Here is a 15963-nt window from a genome sequence, read left to right as displayed (position 1 = left end):
CTGTGGAGTATTGCTGCTTTGATGTCATCATGATAGAACGTATTTGGATTCGAAATGGATGTCTGAGCGCAGCTGTTGTGAAGTTTCACTGTGACTCTCTCCTTTATAGCCTAAATGTCACAAAGACCTGACACTGATATGAACCACAGACATATCTGAACTGCATTCAAACCACTGAAATATCAAATGTCTGAACTGTTCTTCACTGCCCTCAAATGTGGCCAATGAAGAACACAGTATGATAGACAATAAGGCAACATCAAGTTCCACTGTCAAGTTCCCTTTAATACAATTTTCTTCTCCCACATTGTCATATGATTAACACATGGAATTAAACATTTCAGTGACAAGAGTTTAACTGACCACATAATGACAGAGAATACATGTGTCGGCAAAAATACAGGAATCTGAATCATTAACAGGCTACAACTGCATTTATTCAGCAATCTGAACCTATTGAAAGGCACTATGGAGTGGAGAGTGGAGTTTAGAGGTTACATTTGTGTCTGTACATCTTTGTACTGACACAATTTACTAATCTCTAGTTACTCTGGCAAAACAAAGAGATCAACTCTAATTTTGATTGAGAAATCAATGTGGATATATTCTAGTCTAGACATACCGGTAAAATAATCATCTAAATAAAACAAAACAAACCTTATATTCCCATACTTTAAAACTTATCTAAAAACAAAACCCATCTCATTCTCATCTGGAACAGCTGCCCACTGTGAAAGACAGATGGACACTGCTCCGACAGTAGAGAAAGAAAGTGCGAACTTCAAAGGTAGACTGTCGATCACTGAGGGAAGATCAGACACTGTGTCGATATCAGACACTGTGTCGATATCAGACACTGTGTCGATATCAGACACTGTGTCGATATCAGACACTGTGTCGATATCAGACACTGTGTCGATATCAGACACTGTGGAGATATCAGACACTGTGGAGATATCAGACACTGTAGAGATATCAGACACTGTGGAGATATCAGACACTGTAGAGATATCAGACACTGTAGAGATATCAGACACTGCATGCCACCACTCAGTCACAGAGAATCTTCTGCTTTCACTGAGAATGCAGAGTAGACCCTCCCAAGAGCAAAGTCAACTGATCTGCCCAGTCCCCAGTCAGTCAGTAAGGGGGAGACTAAGGCCTATGCTAAAGCCTGTATGAAGGGCCTGTAACATTATAGAATATCTTTGATGCACCACAACAGGTGAACACTGCAGAACCGAAGCCGGAGGTTGAAGCCTTGCGTCAGGCGTCGAACGGCGAGAATAGTACCATGTCTCGTCATGACTTGGCATTTTTGGACCAAGGTCAGGTAGGGTCACCTGGGCTGAAGCCTGTCTTAGGAGCCAATAACAGTGGAGCTCAGGTGACCTCAGAGAGCACCTTGACCCTCACAGCTTTCCTATAGGAGGAGAGATACATACTGTAGAGAATGCAGATCAGTAATACCTTACACATGACCTTCTGCCCCTAGGAAGCTACAACAGGTGGAGGAAAAGGCCACGTTTAGGTAATTTATTATGGAAGACAAACAGCAATTCAAAATGTTTTACACTTAGATGTTACTCCCGGTCAGTAAACCCTAGCCAGGTAGTAATGTAATCATTGTTTTGAACACAACCCTTAGACCAAGGTTCCCCAACTCCTTCTTTGTCTACTGTAGTAGAAGTGTCTACTGGAGTAGAAGTGTCTACTGTAGTAGAAGTGTTTACTGTAGTAGAAATCTTACAACAAAAAAATACCCCCCAAAATACCATCATTTCAAACCTACGTTTGTATACGATCACGTGTGAGTGGGAATACCTTGCAACAGATTTCCAAAATTAAAATCACTTGGAGCTGGTGTTTTCAAAGTGATCGTATACAAATGTAGGTTTGAAATTGTATTTTTTGTAAGATTTTATTTTTTGCAAACAATTCAAAAACATACACATACAAACGACATTACACAAACATGAACGATATCACACCTGCCCTGACCCACATGACCCCCCCCCCCCCCCAGCGCCCGCAATCGCTCTCCGCCACATGGCCTCAAACTGCCTTCGCCCACGCACTTTCAACATCTAGATGATAAAGCATTTGACCGTGTGCCAACGAGAGGATTGGTTGATTTCCAGTTAAGTATACACTTTTTGAAGATGATTGACGAGAAAGGTATCATCCAACCAGTCGAGTATCTCACTGCACCCTCATGTGCCATGTCTTGACATATGCAGCCATTCAGAATAAAAGTACATTTACATTGTTTTAAAACAAATATATCAGTTTGGGCTTCTTGAGATCAATTTTGCAGTCTACAAATGATCTGTAATTATGTTCTGACCCCCTGAACATCGACTCAATAAAACTATTGTCCCACAGCTGAATCTACTGAATCTACTATTGTCCCGCAGCCCGAGACACGTACAAGGTTGAACCAGGAAACAACCACATTTTTGTGCCGTTTTAAATAGTTAACTATTTTTGAACCGTGTAGAAGTATGGGGCATTCACTTCTTGATTCACTGGAATTCATCACCTCTGCAGTGCTCTAAGATATTAGATAAGGAGAGCACATCAAACCACTCCCCCTCGGCCCTGGCCCTAAACAGACACGCAGAGCCATCAAAATGTTGGTACGCAAAGTGAAAAAGCATGCGTGAGTTCAGAGCGGCTTCTAAATCATGTGCGTTAGGTCATCTTCCATGCACACACTCAGGCAGCGTTATGAAACTTTCATCAAATGTATTTAACATTAATGAAAAAGTTACTCAAAGTTACTCAATTTAAAATTGCACTGCAGTTTGACACACACAAAACACACCCCGATCTAAGTTCACTACTTCCCCAATGATTTGGTGCTTAGTGAATATAAACCTACCCATGCTCTTTTCCACCTCTTTAGCAGTTTGTCGTGTTCTGAGAGGGCACTCCTCCATTGGCTCATATCTCTGGATGGAATACTGTCTTCATCTGTTCATCAGAAACAAAAGTTACTGTATTTGACACTGTTACTGTTTCAGTACGTTTTCTTCAGTTTGGTGCCTAATGAGCACGATGACCCCAGTTCTCTTGATTCAACTGATATTACAGTAGGCAATACTGTAATATCAGTTGAAAACTTACTGTATTTGACAATTGACTACTGTAATATCAGTTGAATCAAGAGAACTGGGTCATCATGCTCATTAGGCACCAAACGGAAGAAAACTTACTGAAAAAGTTAAATAATTAACACCTGGACTTGCAAACCATTTTCCTTTGTGTGCCCTAATGAACACAACCCTGGTAATGTAAGAGTGTTTGCCTGGGGGCGTATTCATTACGCAGATTCTGTTGCAAAACATTTCTTAAACTGAAGCGCATGTAACAAAAACGGGGGAGGGACCTACCTGTATTTTTCCAATAGAAACTCAATTTGTTTTGTTGCAAAATGCAACGTTTAGCTAATGATTACACCCCTGTCCTTGTTAATAAGATTTGCGTTGACATTGATTTTCTAGAACCTACTGCATCATTTGACAAGGACTCATTCATAGGAGTCGTTCAACATGCAGGCAGGAGCTTATGGAGAGAGAAGGGAGCAATATAAAAGGTGTAGCTATCCCAGCCATCTATGATCACTACCTCTACTGAGGATGTTGAGGTCCACTTTAGATGTGTCATTTCCTGCGCTGGACGCAGCGACACATTGGTAGCTGGAGTCCTTGACCAGGGCCCTCTCTCTCACCCAGCTGCTCACCAGCACCTCTCCATGGGGGTCCCCCCGGACCAAGGAGTGGCGGTACTCTGTGATGGGCGTCTCCAGGTGGGCCCCGTTCACCTGCCAGTGAATTTGGAGATCACTGGGACCTGAGGGACATAATGGGACTTCATATGGACTTTGGGATGGAGAGCGTCTATTGTGAACATGCTTTTTAGTCCAGGGCTTCATCTCTGTCCAGGAAACTGGCCCTGTTTCTCCAGCTAAGCTCCTTAGCCACTTCATAAAGAGCAACGCTATAGTACTGACATACTATTCTGATTCACAGTGTTTCAGCCCAAACTGAGAGGAAGCAGATCGATTAAATTCTGCTTTACTGAAGGTTTGATTTCAGTAAACCAGGTGTGTGCTTTGGCACATTAAAATTGCTGTCGAGGAACGTCAATTCTAAGCTCTCACACCAAACAAACTCCTTGGTTCGCGATCATAGAAATACCTGACAGATCTGATTCTAACAGATCCTCAGCACAGAAAGGACTTATCATTCTGCACATAATTTGCACAGTTTTCAGATTCTAATATGGTAGCATATATTAGGATGAACCACTTCATTCTAAATACTGCCTAGGATCAAGTGTGCAGATTTGAGTCCAAGTAGATGTACTCCTGTTGTGCGTCAGCATATTTTAAAAACATTCAATGGTGATTGAGGGGAAACTTAATTTGTGGTGAGGTGAATGAGTGCAATGTTCTCCGATGGCCTTTTCATTCGTTTTCAAAAGATCACATTCAGTCAATTCATTTTTCAATGTATGCAATTTTAATCTTTCAAAAAAGGTCATAAAGACTAAAACTTTTAATAAATCAGAAGCTCGTCTTCCTACATTTCCTGTCCGTGTGTATAAAAGTAACCTAGTTAGCTTCGTTTGCACATGTTAGCATTATGACAGTTAAACCAGTAGGCTAAACGTTCAAAACATTTGAAATTAGGATGTATTAAAACCCCCCATACGAACAGTAGCCCCAGAATGCCTATGGATATACAAACATCTTCAAAAAGTATATTCCATATATACACAAATATATACACTGTACAGGCACAAGTTCTAGTTCTAGATAGTATTGAAACTCAGTAATTGACACAGAGCTTAAAAAGTACCAAAAACAGTCTTTTGTTCTTATAAAGACCTTTCTCGCCTCATTTCAAATTAAATATCTGTCTCAGATTTCCCAATAACACAAATATACAAAATGGTGCAAGTTTATATATAAAATAAAAATGGAACTAAAATCTTTGAGACAACTTGCTCAATCAAATACATATTTCAGTGAGCTGATCTACTGTACCTTAACACAAAAACATCTAACTTTTCATCACATTATTGTACCGTCACCTATAACATTTAAAAGGGGTCAGAATAACGCATGGCTCAAGGAACACACTTGTTTTGAGGATGTGAACACATCCCAGGTTAGGGTAGAAAGGTAGGTAGGTATGTAGGGGGTTGGTTGATGTGTATCTGAAGGGAGGCCACATGCAAGGTGTGGAGTGAGAGAGAGAGAGAGAGACACACATAGGTCACAACAGGCACCACTCACCCAAGGCCAGACAGAAGAGCAGGAAGGCCTCCTGAGCCTGAACCCCCCAAGCCTGGTCTTGAAGGGATGGGGGCAGCAGGCACACCCCTAACCCCTCAGAGGAGGTGGAGGAAGGAGGGAGAGAGGGACTACTTCCCGAGGTGGACAGGGATGAGGAAGTGTCAACAGGAGAGAGAGGAGGAACAGCAGAGGAGGCGGCTGTGAGGGAGAGAGGGAGGAGGTGGGGAGAGCCGAAGGAGAGAAAGGAGAGTTCTCTAAGGACAACAGCCAGGCAGTAAGAGAAATGTGTGAACCAGACAGACAGGAGGGGAGGCTATAGGTCTAACTATTAAAGAGGCTTTGTGAACCAATACATCCATAGAAATGAAAAAACAACGTTACTACACTCAAATAAAATGAGAACATACAAGTCGGACAGTTATTACTAAATAATCATCTTTAAAAGAGTAAAACTTAAAGCTTCATTCAATAAAAAAACATCTGATTACTTCCAGTGCCAATGTTCTAAGGACAAAGAAAACAGAAATGCTTTATAATATTTCACCTTTTCATTTTACAAAGCTTCTAACATTAGAGAAACTTAATCTGGACTCAAACTGTACATACTGACATGACCAGTGGGGAAAACTAACCAACACAGGTTAATAATGGAGGAAGCTCATGTCTAGTAACTATGACCCCCATAGTTCACGTGTCTTCGTACCATTGGATTCACAGGAGATGACGAGAGACAGAGTTAGAATAGAGCCGTGTAGCTCGGGAGAGGTCTGTGCTCTTCAGACAGCAGTGGTTTGAGTGTCCAGCATTTCCCGTCGTCGTCATCTAGTGAGTCACGTTCACTCATTTCAGCATTTTGCTTTCTTCTGTCGCCGTATTAAAACAGGATTACCAAAACCACGTCCTCCTTTCATGAAACAGGTGATTACCAAAACCACGTCCTCTTTTCATAAAACAGGTGATTACCAAAACCAAGTCCTCTTTTCATAAAACGGGATGATTACCAAAACCAAGTCCTCTTTTCATAAAACGGGATGATTACCAAAACCAAGTCCTCTTTTCATAAAACGGGATGATTACCAAAACCAAGTCCTCTTTTCATAAAACGGGATGATTACCAAAACCAAGTCCTCTTTTCATAAAACGGGATGATTACCAAAACCACGTCCTCTTTTCATAAAACGGGATGATTACCAAAACCACGTCCTCTTTTCATAAAACGGGATGATTACCAAAACCAAGTCCTCTTTTCATAAAACGGGATGATTACCAAAACCAAGTCCTCTTTTCATAAAACGGGATGATTACCAAAACCAAGTCCTCTTTTCATAAAACGGGATGATTACCAAAACCAAGTCCTCCTTTCATAAAAACAGCTGATGATGCCTCATAGGCTTAATCTTTAAAATTGTCCTTGTCAAACATGTAAGGAATGAGACTAGATTTAAGTGATAATGCCCTCAAACCGGTTTTCGGAGGATATATTGGCACGGGTGTTGTTAGGCCCGAGACGAAGTCGAAAACTGCCAATATATCCTCCGAACCCCGGCTTGAGGGCATTATCACTTTTATACAACGGGTTACCAACACATTCAAATAATGATTTACATATTTTAATTAAAAACATTATTTTGATGAATTTATTCATACCATTTCATCCTTCCACAAAATATAGTCCCGACACAAATCTAGGGTTGCTATCCAAGCCGGCTGGTCGTTTGTTCTATTGGTTCGGTTGCCAGAGACGCGACCCAGTCGTTCGTTGTAAATGGTCTATTGGCTGGCAACGTTTTTATCCTTTGCTAGCTAGCTAGCTGGCTGGCTAACTTAGTCACGTCAAAGAGTGCAGCCAGAATAACAACAAAGTAGCTGCATTTGCTTAAGCTGTTTTCTAGTGACATTTATTTGTATACATCCGGATACATCCATAAAAATGAGCTAATGAGGCACGATTTCACCTGGCATAGAAATGTGCTCTCTCGTCAGGACACTGAGGAGCTAGTCAACAACACAGCTAACACAATCACTTCAAACTGATGTTGGAAAGACTGCAAATTAGCTGCACTTCATTTAGTTCTGTTTTCTATTTACATTTCTTTGTATACAATCCATAAAAATGACGCTGATTCATGATTTTGACTGGCTGAGAAAAGCTGCCTGCCCGTCTCATTCATTACTATGGGACAGCTGAAGATCGAATTTCAATACTGAAACAGTGCTGCAAATGTCAGAGACAGACTACTGAAAACCAATTGCTAGTCTTAAAGAAATGGTAGATTATGTCGAGATGCTTTTTATAGTGGCTGGGCTGATGAAACAGTGGATTGAACTGAGTAAATAGGCAATTCAACGTTATAGCTTTAGCCGGTGGTAACTTGTGGAATAGACACCGGTTGGAATGCAGTTTTAATCAATCAGCGTCCAGGATTAGACCCACCCATTGTATAAATATCTATAGATCTCATATCAGTCATACCACATCTTTTCCGTCAGTCAGTCACTGGCAGTGGTTGTCTGTTTATCGACAGCTTTTTCTAACCACCACCAGAGAACAAGGCATAGAGCGAACTAACAAAACGTCCCTGAGAATTTACAGATCGTCCTAGAGGTTCTAGAGGAGATGGTACTATAGATTCTAGAGGAGATGGTACTATAGATTCTAGAGGAGATGGTACTATAGGTTCTAGAGGAGATGGTACTATAGGTTCTAGAGGAGATGGTACTATAGGTTCTAGAGGAGATGGTACTATAGGTTCTAGAGGAGATGGTACTATAGGTTCTAGAGATCGTCCTAGAGGAGATGGTACTATAGGTTCTAGAGGAGATGGTCCTAGAGAAGATGGTACTATAGGTTCTAGAGGAGATCGTCCTATAAGTTGAGATGGAAAGCAGCTGACCTACTACGTCAAATAGCCTTATTCACTGAATATTCAGAAAAATACAACAAACAAGTTATGTTTTAACAACCTTAGAAGAAGTTCCCAAGTTATGTTTTAACAACCTTAGAAGAAGAAGTTCCCAAGTTATGTTTTAACAACCTTAGAAGAAGAAGTTCCCAAGTTATGTTTTAACAGCCTTAGAAGAAGAAGTTCCCAAGTTATGTTTTAACAGCCTTAGAAGAAGAAGTTCCCAAGTTATGTTTTAACAGCCTTAGAAGAAGAAGTTCCCAAGTTATGTTTTAACAACCTTAGAAAAAGAAGTTCCCAAGTTATGTTTTAACAGCCTTAGAAGAAGAAGCTCCCAGCATTGTACAAAAAAATAACTAAAAAAAGGCTCCAATTTGGAAAACAAGTTAACTTACCAATTTGGTAAACAATGTTTCCAATTTGGAATAAAAATCAGCGTTTCTTGCTGGAAAAATGCAGAGCGAGATGGTTACAGGTTTAGATTAGGCTATGATTTTAATATTTAGTTAGTAGGCCCTACATTTGATTGGTCTTGGGGTAGCCAGAGTGAGTAAGAGAATCTCTGAAGGCAAGCGGGATGTGTGACTTGACCTCCTAATAACTGAAGTAATCTGCCTCCGTCTGTCCTTCTGAAAGAGAGGTGGCCACTGAGCTTATGTATAACACACAGGTTTGTATGTATAGGCCCACTATGTGGAGAGAGCCAGCGAGGGAGAAGACCCCTATAAATAACAAGCCTTAATATTTCTTGCACTAGTAAAAAGAGAAGCTGAGATGTGCATCTTTTAGTACGGTGATGCTTCTTGATCTGCGTCTGCATATTCAATAGGCTGAGAGTCACAGTCCACGTCAAAGGGCTTCTCTTTAGAAGGACTGTCTTCTCCCCCGTAGCTGCGAGAGGGGACCTTGCCGTTGCTACACTCTGGCTCGGTCTCATAGCCGGTGTCCCTCAGGGCTCGGAGCTGTACCCCGTTCTGAGTCAGGCGGATCTGATCCTTTACGTCCAGCTTGTCTACTGTGACTGGCTCCATGAGGCCGGCCTCGCAGGCTAAATAGTCAGGTTGGGGCTTCTTCTGGCTTCCCAGCAGAGCCGCACGAAGACGAAGACACGGCCCCGGTAGGTACTGCATGTAACAGTTGTAGACCAGGGCAGCCAGGAAGAGGAGGAAGAACAGGAGGAAGAGGAAGAGGAAAGTACTGCTGTTGTCGTGTTGGAGGTACTCTGTCGCAGGGTCCCGGGTCTCTGGGAGCGGGAGGCGCTGGAGCTGGGGGGAAGGAGCTTGGGCTGGAGCATGGCGGTGTTGCTGCTGCTGGGGGGCGTGGTTAGTGATGACGAGGCGCTGTGAGTGGGTGGTGGTGAGGTGAGGGCGGTGGAGCTGGGAGGGGCTGAAGTTAGTGGGAGGGGTCTCACGGTGTTACCGTTATTACCTTCAGTGGCAGCGGTGGACTGGTGGTGGGGGTGAGCGGAGCTGAGGGTGCTGGCGGTCTGAGGGGGGTGGCCTCGTGGTGAAGGCCTCCTGGGGACATCCAGGTCTAGGACATACCCAGCCAGGAGGCGGCTGAAGTTCTTCCCTGCAACAGGGGCCCACTCCAGTGACCAGCACTCGTACAGGCCGTGGTCCTCTGGGGCCACGCTGTAAATGAGCAGACCCGTCTCACCCACCAGGTGGAACTTGGAGGCCTCGGTCATGGTGCTGCTGTTCTGCTTCCAGACCACCACGGCCAGGTTGGACTGAACCAGGCATGGCAGCTCAGCCGAGCTCCCTGGTTTAACTGTCACCCTCTGGTAGTTCTCCACAGAGAGCCCTGGCGCTGTGAGGAGAGGAGAGGAGTTTACTCTCTGAAGAGATGGCTGGTGTTAATAGATCTGTCCTGAACTTCCTTGCTGTGTTTAATGTGAAATCTCTGGTAAGTAAGATGCTTATATAGCAATTAAACTCGAACTAAAGCGATATAAAGACATTCCTAAATGAGTGTATTTGTTTACTTTAAGCACTGCAGCCCGTCTCTCTGCCAATAGCTAGTCAGTATGCAGAGACTTGGGTCACGTTAAAATGTAGAGGTTACAGACCTGAGGGACACTTGTCTGCATCACCGTTAAGGCTCTGGATCAAGTTCCTGAAAAACAAAACAGAACTGACATTAGGTAGACATAGATCAGGGTCGACACTTTCAGGCTTGTAGTTGGAGAAACAGGACGGACTGGGTTACACCGAGGCAGTAAAAACACGTAGGTTTTGCATTGTGCTGATAATCCTAATGCCATTATAAAAGGAGTGTTACCGGTGTGTGAGGCCCTGGGTGTGGAAGATGTTGACACAGGTGGAAGAGTCTGGGTCCCAGGCACAGTAAGGGTCCCGGGTCAAGATACAGTCTGAACAGGATGGGTACTTGTCACAGAACGCAGTAGGAGACTGCACCACGCCCGAGTCCGAGCCAGCGTACAGGGACCTCGTCTGTCAACACAGCCACACACACAAAGGTCTGTGATGGTAGCTGAATACCATGTAACTGACTTATGGCTGAAAACAGCCATGAAAATAAAATACATTTAAAATAGGCCTACATTCATTTTGGGGTACTTATTTAATAATTAACTGCATTTTCATGTTGATAAACTTCACCTAATAGCGGGAGTGTTTACTAATGATTATAACTTAGTCCGTCGATATCTTCTCTTTCCAATTGTTGTTTTACGGTCCAGCAGCTAATCCGCCAGTTGAGTGGGGCTGTCTAAGCGCTGGCCTATAGGCTATGGCACTTCAGTACATTTATTTTATATACGTGTACTTCCTTTTATACAAGGCACGTTTTCATTGCTTGCTAGTAAATATATATATATATATTTTTTTTTAAATCGGTCTTCTTTTAATAGTGTGACTATTCGTTAATTATTCAACAGCAGTCAACATGGTTGTTCTGGCTCTGAGGCCTATAATGCGCCAATCTCCAACCTGGCATGGAATAATTCGACAAGGAATCTTTTTCATTTAGACTAATCAACGCTGATAAATAAACTATGAACATGTTGCGTTTATTTGTTTCCATTTTAATATTGTTAAATTTCAACTTCATACTATTGCATAGCCGTCTCTCACACCTTCATCCTTTCCTTGTCAATTCATTATCTTATATACTACTTTCAGAAAGCTTAAAGTAGGCCTAGATTTTTAAAAACGTTTTCATGAAAAAAATGTATATTTGCTAGAGTCTGACATACGCTGGCTTCTTTGATTGATGGGTGCTTTTACGTGTGTGTCTGTGTGTCTTCGCTGATTCTCTCTATAGGCTTATGTCCATTCAGAAAGTTTCCTAAAGTAGCCTGTCTTGGACTCAATCTCTAATACAAATCAAACGCTCCCGTCATGATTTTTAAATGACACATTTCAGTAAAAGCCCTTTCTCACCAAGTCTGTTATTTTCAAATCGAATAATTATTAAGAAAAAAATAAATCTATACGAGCACGTCTGTTCACACCAGTTGCAAAATATCGTCCTGCCACAAATTTCATTATTTTTTCGTAACATATTTTTTTCATTCGATAATAAGTTGTTTACCAATTTAATTGTTATCTGGGACACTGCCACTGACAGGCTGCACAATTCACCTTGTGTGAATTAATTTGCCTGTTTTTTTACGTTTGCAATGCATCAGTGCAGCAAGGTATCAATTTGGCCAATGTAAACACATCACACCAGAGCTAGGCTACACGTCACTCTCGCCATTCAAACCCCTAAGCCAGTTCATTGCCAACGTTGTACTGTCGCCTATTTTATAGCCATTCAGCAAGCAAGAGGATCGATCGATGCATCTCTCCTTGAATAGACCTAGGCCTATTAGTTTTAAACTCTATACACTGAACAAAAATAGAAACGCAACATGTAAAGTGTTGGTCCCATGTATCATGAGCTGAAATAAAAAAGACCCCAGAAATGTTCCATACGCACAAAAATCTTATTTCTCTCAAATTTTGTGCACATCCCTGTTAGCAAGCATTTCTCCTTCGCCAAGATAATCCATTCACCTGACAGGTGTGGCATATCAACAAGCTGATTCAACAGCATGATCATTACACAGGTGCACCTTGTGCTGAGGACAATAAAAGGACAGTCTAAAATGTAGAATGTCCAACAGAGCTGTTGCCAGAGAACTGAATGTTCATTTCTCTACCATAAGCCAACTCCAACGTCGTTTTAGAGAATTTGGCAGTACGGCCAACCGGCCTCACAATTTCAGACCACGTGTATGGTGTCGTGTGGGTGAGCGGTTTGCTGACATCAACGTTGTGAACAGAGTGCCCCATGGTGGCGGTAGGGTTATGGTATGGGCAGGCATAAGCTAAGGACAATGAACACGATGGCAATTTGAATGCACAGAGATACCGTGATGAGATCCTGAGGCCCATTGTCGTGCCATTCATCCGCCGCCATCACCTCATGCTTCAGCATGATAATGAACAAGGATTTGTACACAATTCCTGGAAGCGTCACAGTTCTTCCATGGCCAGCATACTCACCAGACATGTCCCCCATTAAGCATGGGGCGGCAGGGTAGCCTAGTGATTAGAGCGTTGGACTAGTAACCAGAAGGTTGCAAGTTCAAACCCCCAAGCTGACAAAGTACAAATCTGTCGTTCTGCCTCTGAACAGGCAGTTAACTCACTTTTCCTAGGCTGTCATTGAAAATAAGAATTTGTTCTTAACTGACTTGCCTAGTTAAATAAAAATATAAAAAAAGAAAATACAAATGTTTGGGATGCTCTGGATCGACTTGTACGACAGCGTGTTCCAGTTCCCGCTAATATCCAGCGACTTCGCACAGCCATGGAAGAGGAGTGGGACAACATTCCACAGCCATTGAAGAGGAGTGGGACAACATTCCACAGCCATTGAAGAGGAGTGGGACAACATTCCACAGCCATTGAAGAGGAGTGGGACAACATTCCACAGCCATTGAAGAGGAGTGAGACAACATTCCACAGCCATTGAAGAGGAGTGAGACAACATTCCACAGCCATTGAAGAGGAGTGAGACAACATTCCACAGCCATTGAAGAGGAGTGGGACAACATTCCACAGCCATTGAAGAGGAGTGGGACAACATTCCACAGCCATTGAAGAGGAGTGGGACATCATTCCACAGCCATTGAAGAGTAGTGGGACAACATTCCACAGCCATTGAAGAGGAGTGGGACAACATTCCACAGCCATTGAAGAGGAGTGGGACAACATTCCACAGCCATTGAAGAGGAGTGGGACAACATTCCACATCCATTGAAGAGGAGTGGGACATCATTCCACAGCCATTGAAGAGGAGTGGGACAACATTCCACAGCCATTGAAGAGGAGTGGGACAACATTCCACATCCATTGAAGAGGAGTGGGACAACATTCCACAGCCATTGAAGAGGAGTGGGACAACATTCCACAGCCATTGAAGAGGAGTGGGACAACATTCCACAGCCATTGAAGAGGAGTGGGACAACATTCCACAGCCATTGAAGAGGAGTGGGACAACATTCCACATCCATTGAAGAGGAGTGGGACAACATTCCACAGCCATTGAAGAGGAGTGGGACAACATTCCACAGCCATTGAAGAGGAGTGGGACAAGATTCCACAGCCATTGAAGAGTAGTGGGACAAGATTCCACATCCATTGAAGAGGAGTGGGACAACATTCCACAGCCATTGAAGAGGAGTGGGACAACATTCCACAGCCATTGAAGAGGAGTGGGACAACATTCCACAGCCATTGAAGATGAGTGGGACAACATTCCACATCCATTGAAGAGGAGTGGGACAACATTCCACAGCCATTGAAGAGACAACATTCCACAGCCATTGAAGTGGGACAACATTCCACAGCCATTGAAGAGTAGTGAGACAACATTCCACAGCCATTGAAGAGGAGTGGGACAACATTCCACAGCCATTGAAGAGGAGTGGGACAACATTCCACATCCATTGAAGAGGAGTGGGACATCATTCCACAGCCATTGAAGAGGAGTGGGACAACATTCCACAGCCATTGAAGAGGAGTGGGACAACATTCCACAGCCATTGAAGAAGAGTGGGACAACATTCCACATCCATTGAAGAGGAGTGGGACAACATTCCACTGGCCACAATCAACAGCCTGATCAACTCTGTGTGAAGGAGATGTGTCACGCTGCATGAGGCAAATGGTGGTCACACCATATACTGATTGGTTTTCTGATCCACGACCCTACCCATTTAAAAAAAAGGTACCTGTGACTAAGAAATACATATATAGATATGTATTTCTTAGTCAGCCATTGAAGAGTGGGACAACATTCCACAGGTACCTTTAACCAGTCATGTGAAATCCATAGATTAGGGCCTAATTAATTTATTTCAATTGACTGATTTCCTTATATGAACTGTAACTCAGTAAAATCTTTGAAATAGTTTTGTTCATATTTTTCAGGCTACTCGTTCAAAAGCTAGAGAGAAAGGGAAGCGATATGCCAGTGGAGAAGGATATATATATATATATATATATATATATATATATATATATATATATATAAAATAATAGGACAGCTAAAGTCAATCTACAATACCACCATTGCTATTGGCAACCCTAAAAGACAGAGACAACAACATTTGCCAGAGTTGACCCTCAATGAGTGGTGGCACCGATTTAGTTAAAGCTCAAATAAAAATTGTCAACATAACCAAATCAAATTTGTATTTGTCACATACAACTGTACAGTGAAATGCTTACTTATAAGCCCTTAACCAACAAGAGATAAGTAAAAAAATATTATTAAAAAAATCACATCAAAACATATAACCAACCTTGGCTTCAAATGTGTATCAGCGGCTGATCATTGGACGGTTTTCTATTTTCTAATGGTTGTCAATTTTATCTTCATATAGCCTATCACAGATGTCTCTATATATCCCCATTAAAACACTCATCGTTAATTTATAGGACAGGCTACATTGATTTAGCATCATCCTATAATGTAGATTTTCTTTGTCCTACAGGAAGGATTTGAAGCGAAAGGCAAGATTTTTAATGTCAGCATACGTGCAAGGAATGATGACCGGTGACAGTTTTGCGTTTCCTCGGGTTGCAACTGAATGAAAACGTAGCCAAGCTCCTTTCATGATTCATCCTACAGAATGCATAGTCTATATCCTAATATTGTCAGTAGCATAATGTTTCTCCAGTAGTAAAGGATTTCTCTCATCACTGCGTCCTCTCTACACACTTTGAACAACACATTGTCACAGAGAATGACCGCAGCAGCATTCGAAGACTCAATCATGGACACTCTTACTGACAGTTGTGGCTGCTTCACGTGATGTATTGTTGTCTCTACCTTCTTGCCCTTTGTGCTGTTGTCTCTACCTTCTTGCCCTTTGTGCTGTTGTCTGTGCCCAATAATGTTTGTACCGCTACCATGTTGGTCTGCTACCATGTTGTTATGTTGTGCTGCTACCATGTTGTTATGTTGTGCTGCTACCATGTTGTTATGTTGTACCGCTACCATGCTGTGCTGCTACCATGTTGTTATGTTGTGCTGCTACCATGTTGTTATGTTGTGCTGCTACCATGTTGTTATGTTGTGCTGCTACCATGCTGTGCTGCTACCATGTTGTTATGTTGTATTGCTACCATGCTGTGCTGCTACCATGTTGTTATGTTGTATTGCTACCATGCTGTTCTGCTACCATGTTGTTATGTTGTATTGCTACCATGCTGTGCTGCTACCATGCTGTGC

General features: G+C 42.5%; 2 protein-coding genes across 5 annotated transcripts in view; both read right to left on the bottom strand.

Annotated features, from left to right (window-relative positions):
* Positions 1-264: 264 nt before the first annotated feature.
* The window catches only part of sema4d (sema domain, immunoglobulin domain (Ig), transmembrane domain (TM) and short cytoplasmic domain, (semaphorin) 4D), an 88224-nt gene continuing 72525 nt past the window's right edge, over positions 265-15963 (bottom strand). For 3 of the 4 annotated variants that reach the window (XM_029628598.2, XM_065007590.1, XM_065007589.1), the window contains 7 exons: positions 10492-10664; positions 10280-10326; positions 9637-10020; positions 5306-5503; positions 3631-3855; positions 2885-2976; positions 265-1423 (listed from right to left, as the gene is read on the bottom strand). In XM_029628598.2, the coding sequence (XP_029484458.2) occupies positions 1394-1423; positions 2885-2976; positions 3631-3855; positions 5306-5503; positions 9637-10020; positions 10280-10326; positions 10492-10664 (1149 nt within the window). In that variant the 3' untranslated portion in view covers positions 265-1393. The remainder of the gene's footprint in view (positions 1424-2884; positions 2977-3630; positions 3856-5305; positions 5504-9636; positions 10021-10279; positions 10327-10491; positions 10665-15963) is intronic. The other variant, XM_065007591.1, reaches the window with a different exon arrangement.
* On the bottom strand, positions 5518-9623 carry LOC135563861 (semaphorin-4D-like; the record flags this gene model as incomplete). Its single annotated transcript, XM_065007703.1, has 1 exon — positions 5518-9623. A coding segment is annotated over one exon (630 nt), but the record flags the coding sequence as incomplete, so codon positions are not given.

Source organism: Oncorhynchus nerka, linkage group LG22 (genome assembly GCF_034236695.1).
Source record: "Oncorhynchus nerka isolate Pitt River linkage group LG22, Oner_Uvic_2.0, whole genome shotgun sequence".
Lineage (NCBI taxonomy): Eukaryota > Metazoa > Chordata > Actinopteri > Salmoniformes > Salmonidae > Oncorhynchus > Oncorhynchus nerka.
Note: the sequence above shows the minus strand (reverse complement) of the source record. Positions and strands in the feature narration are given on the sequence as shown.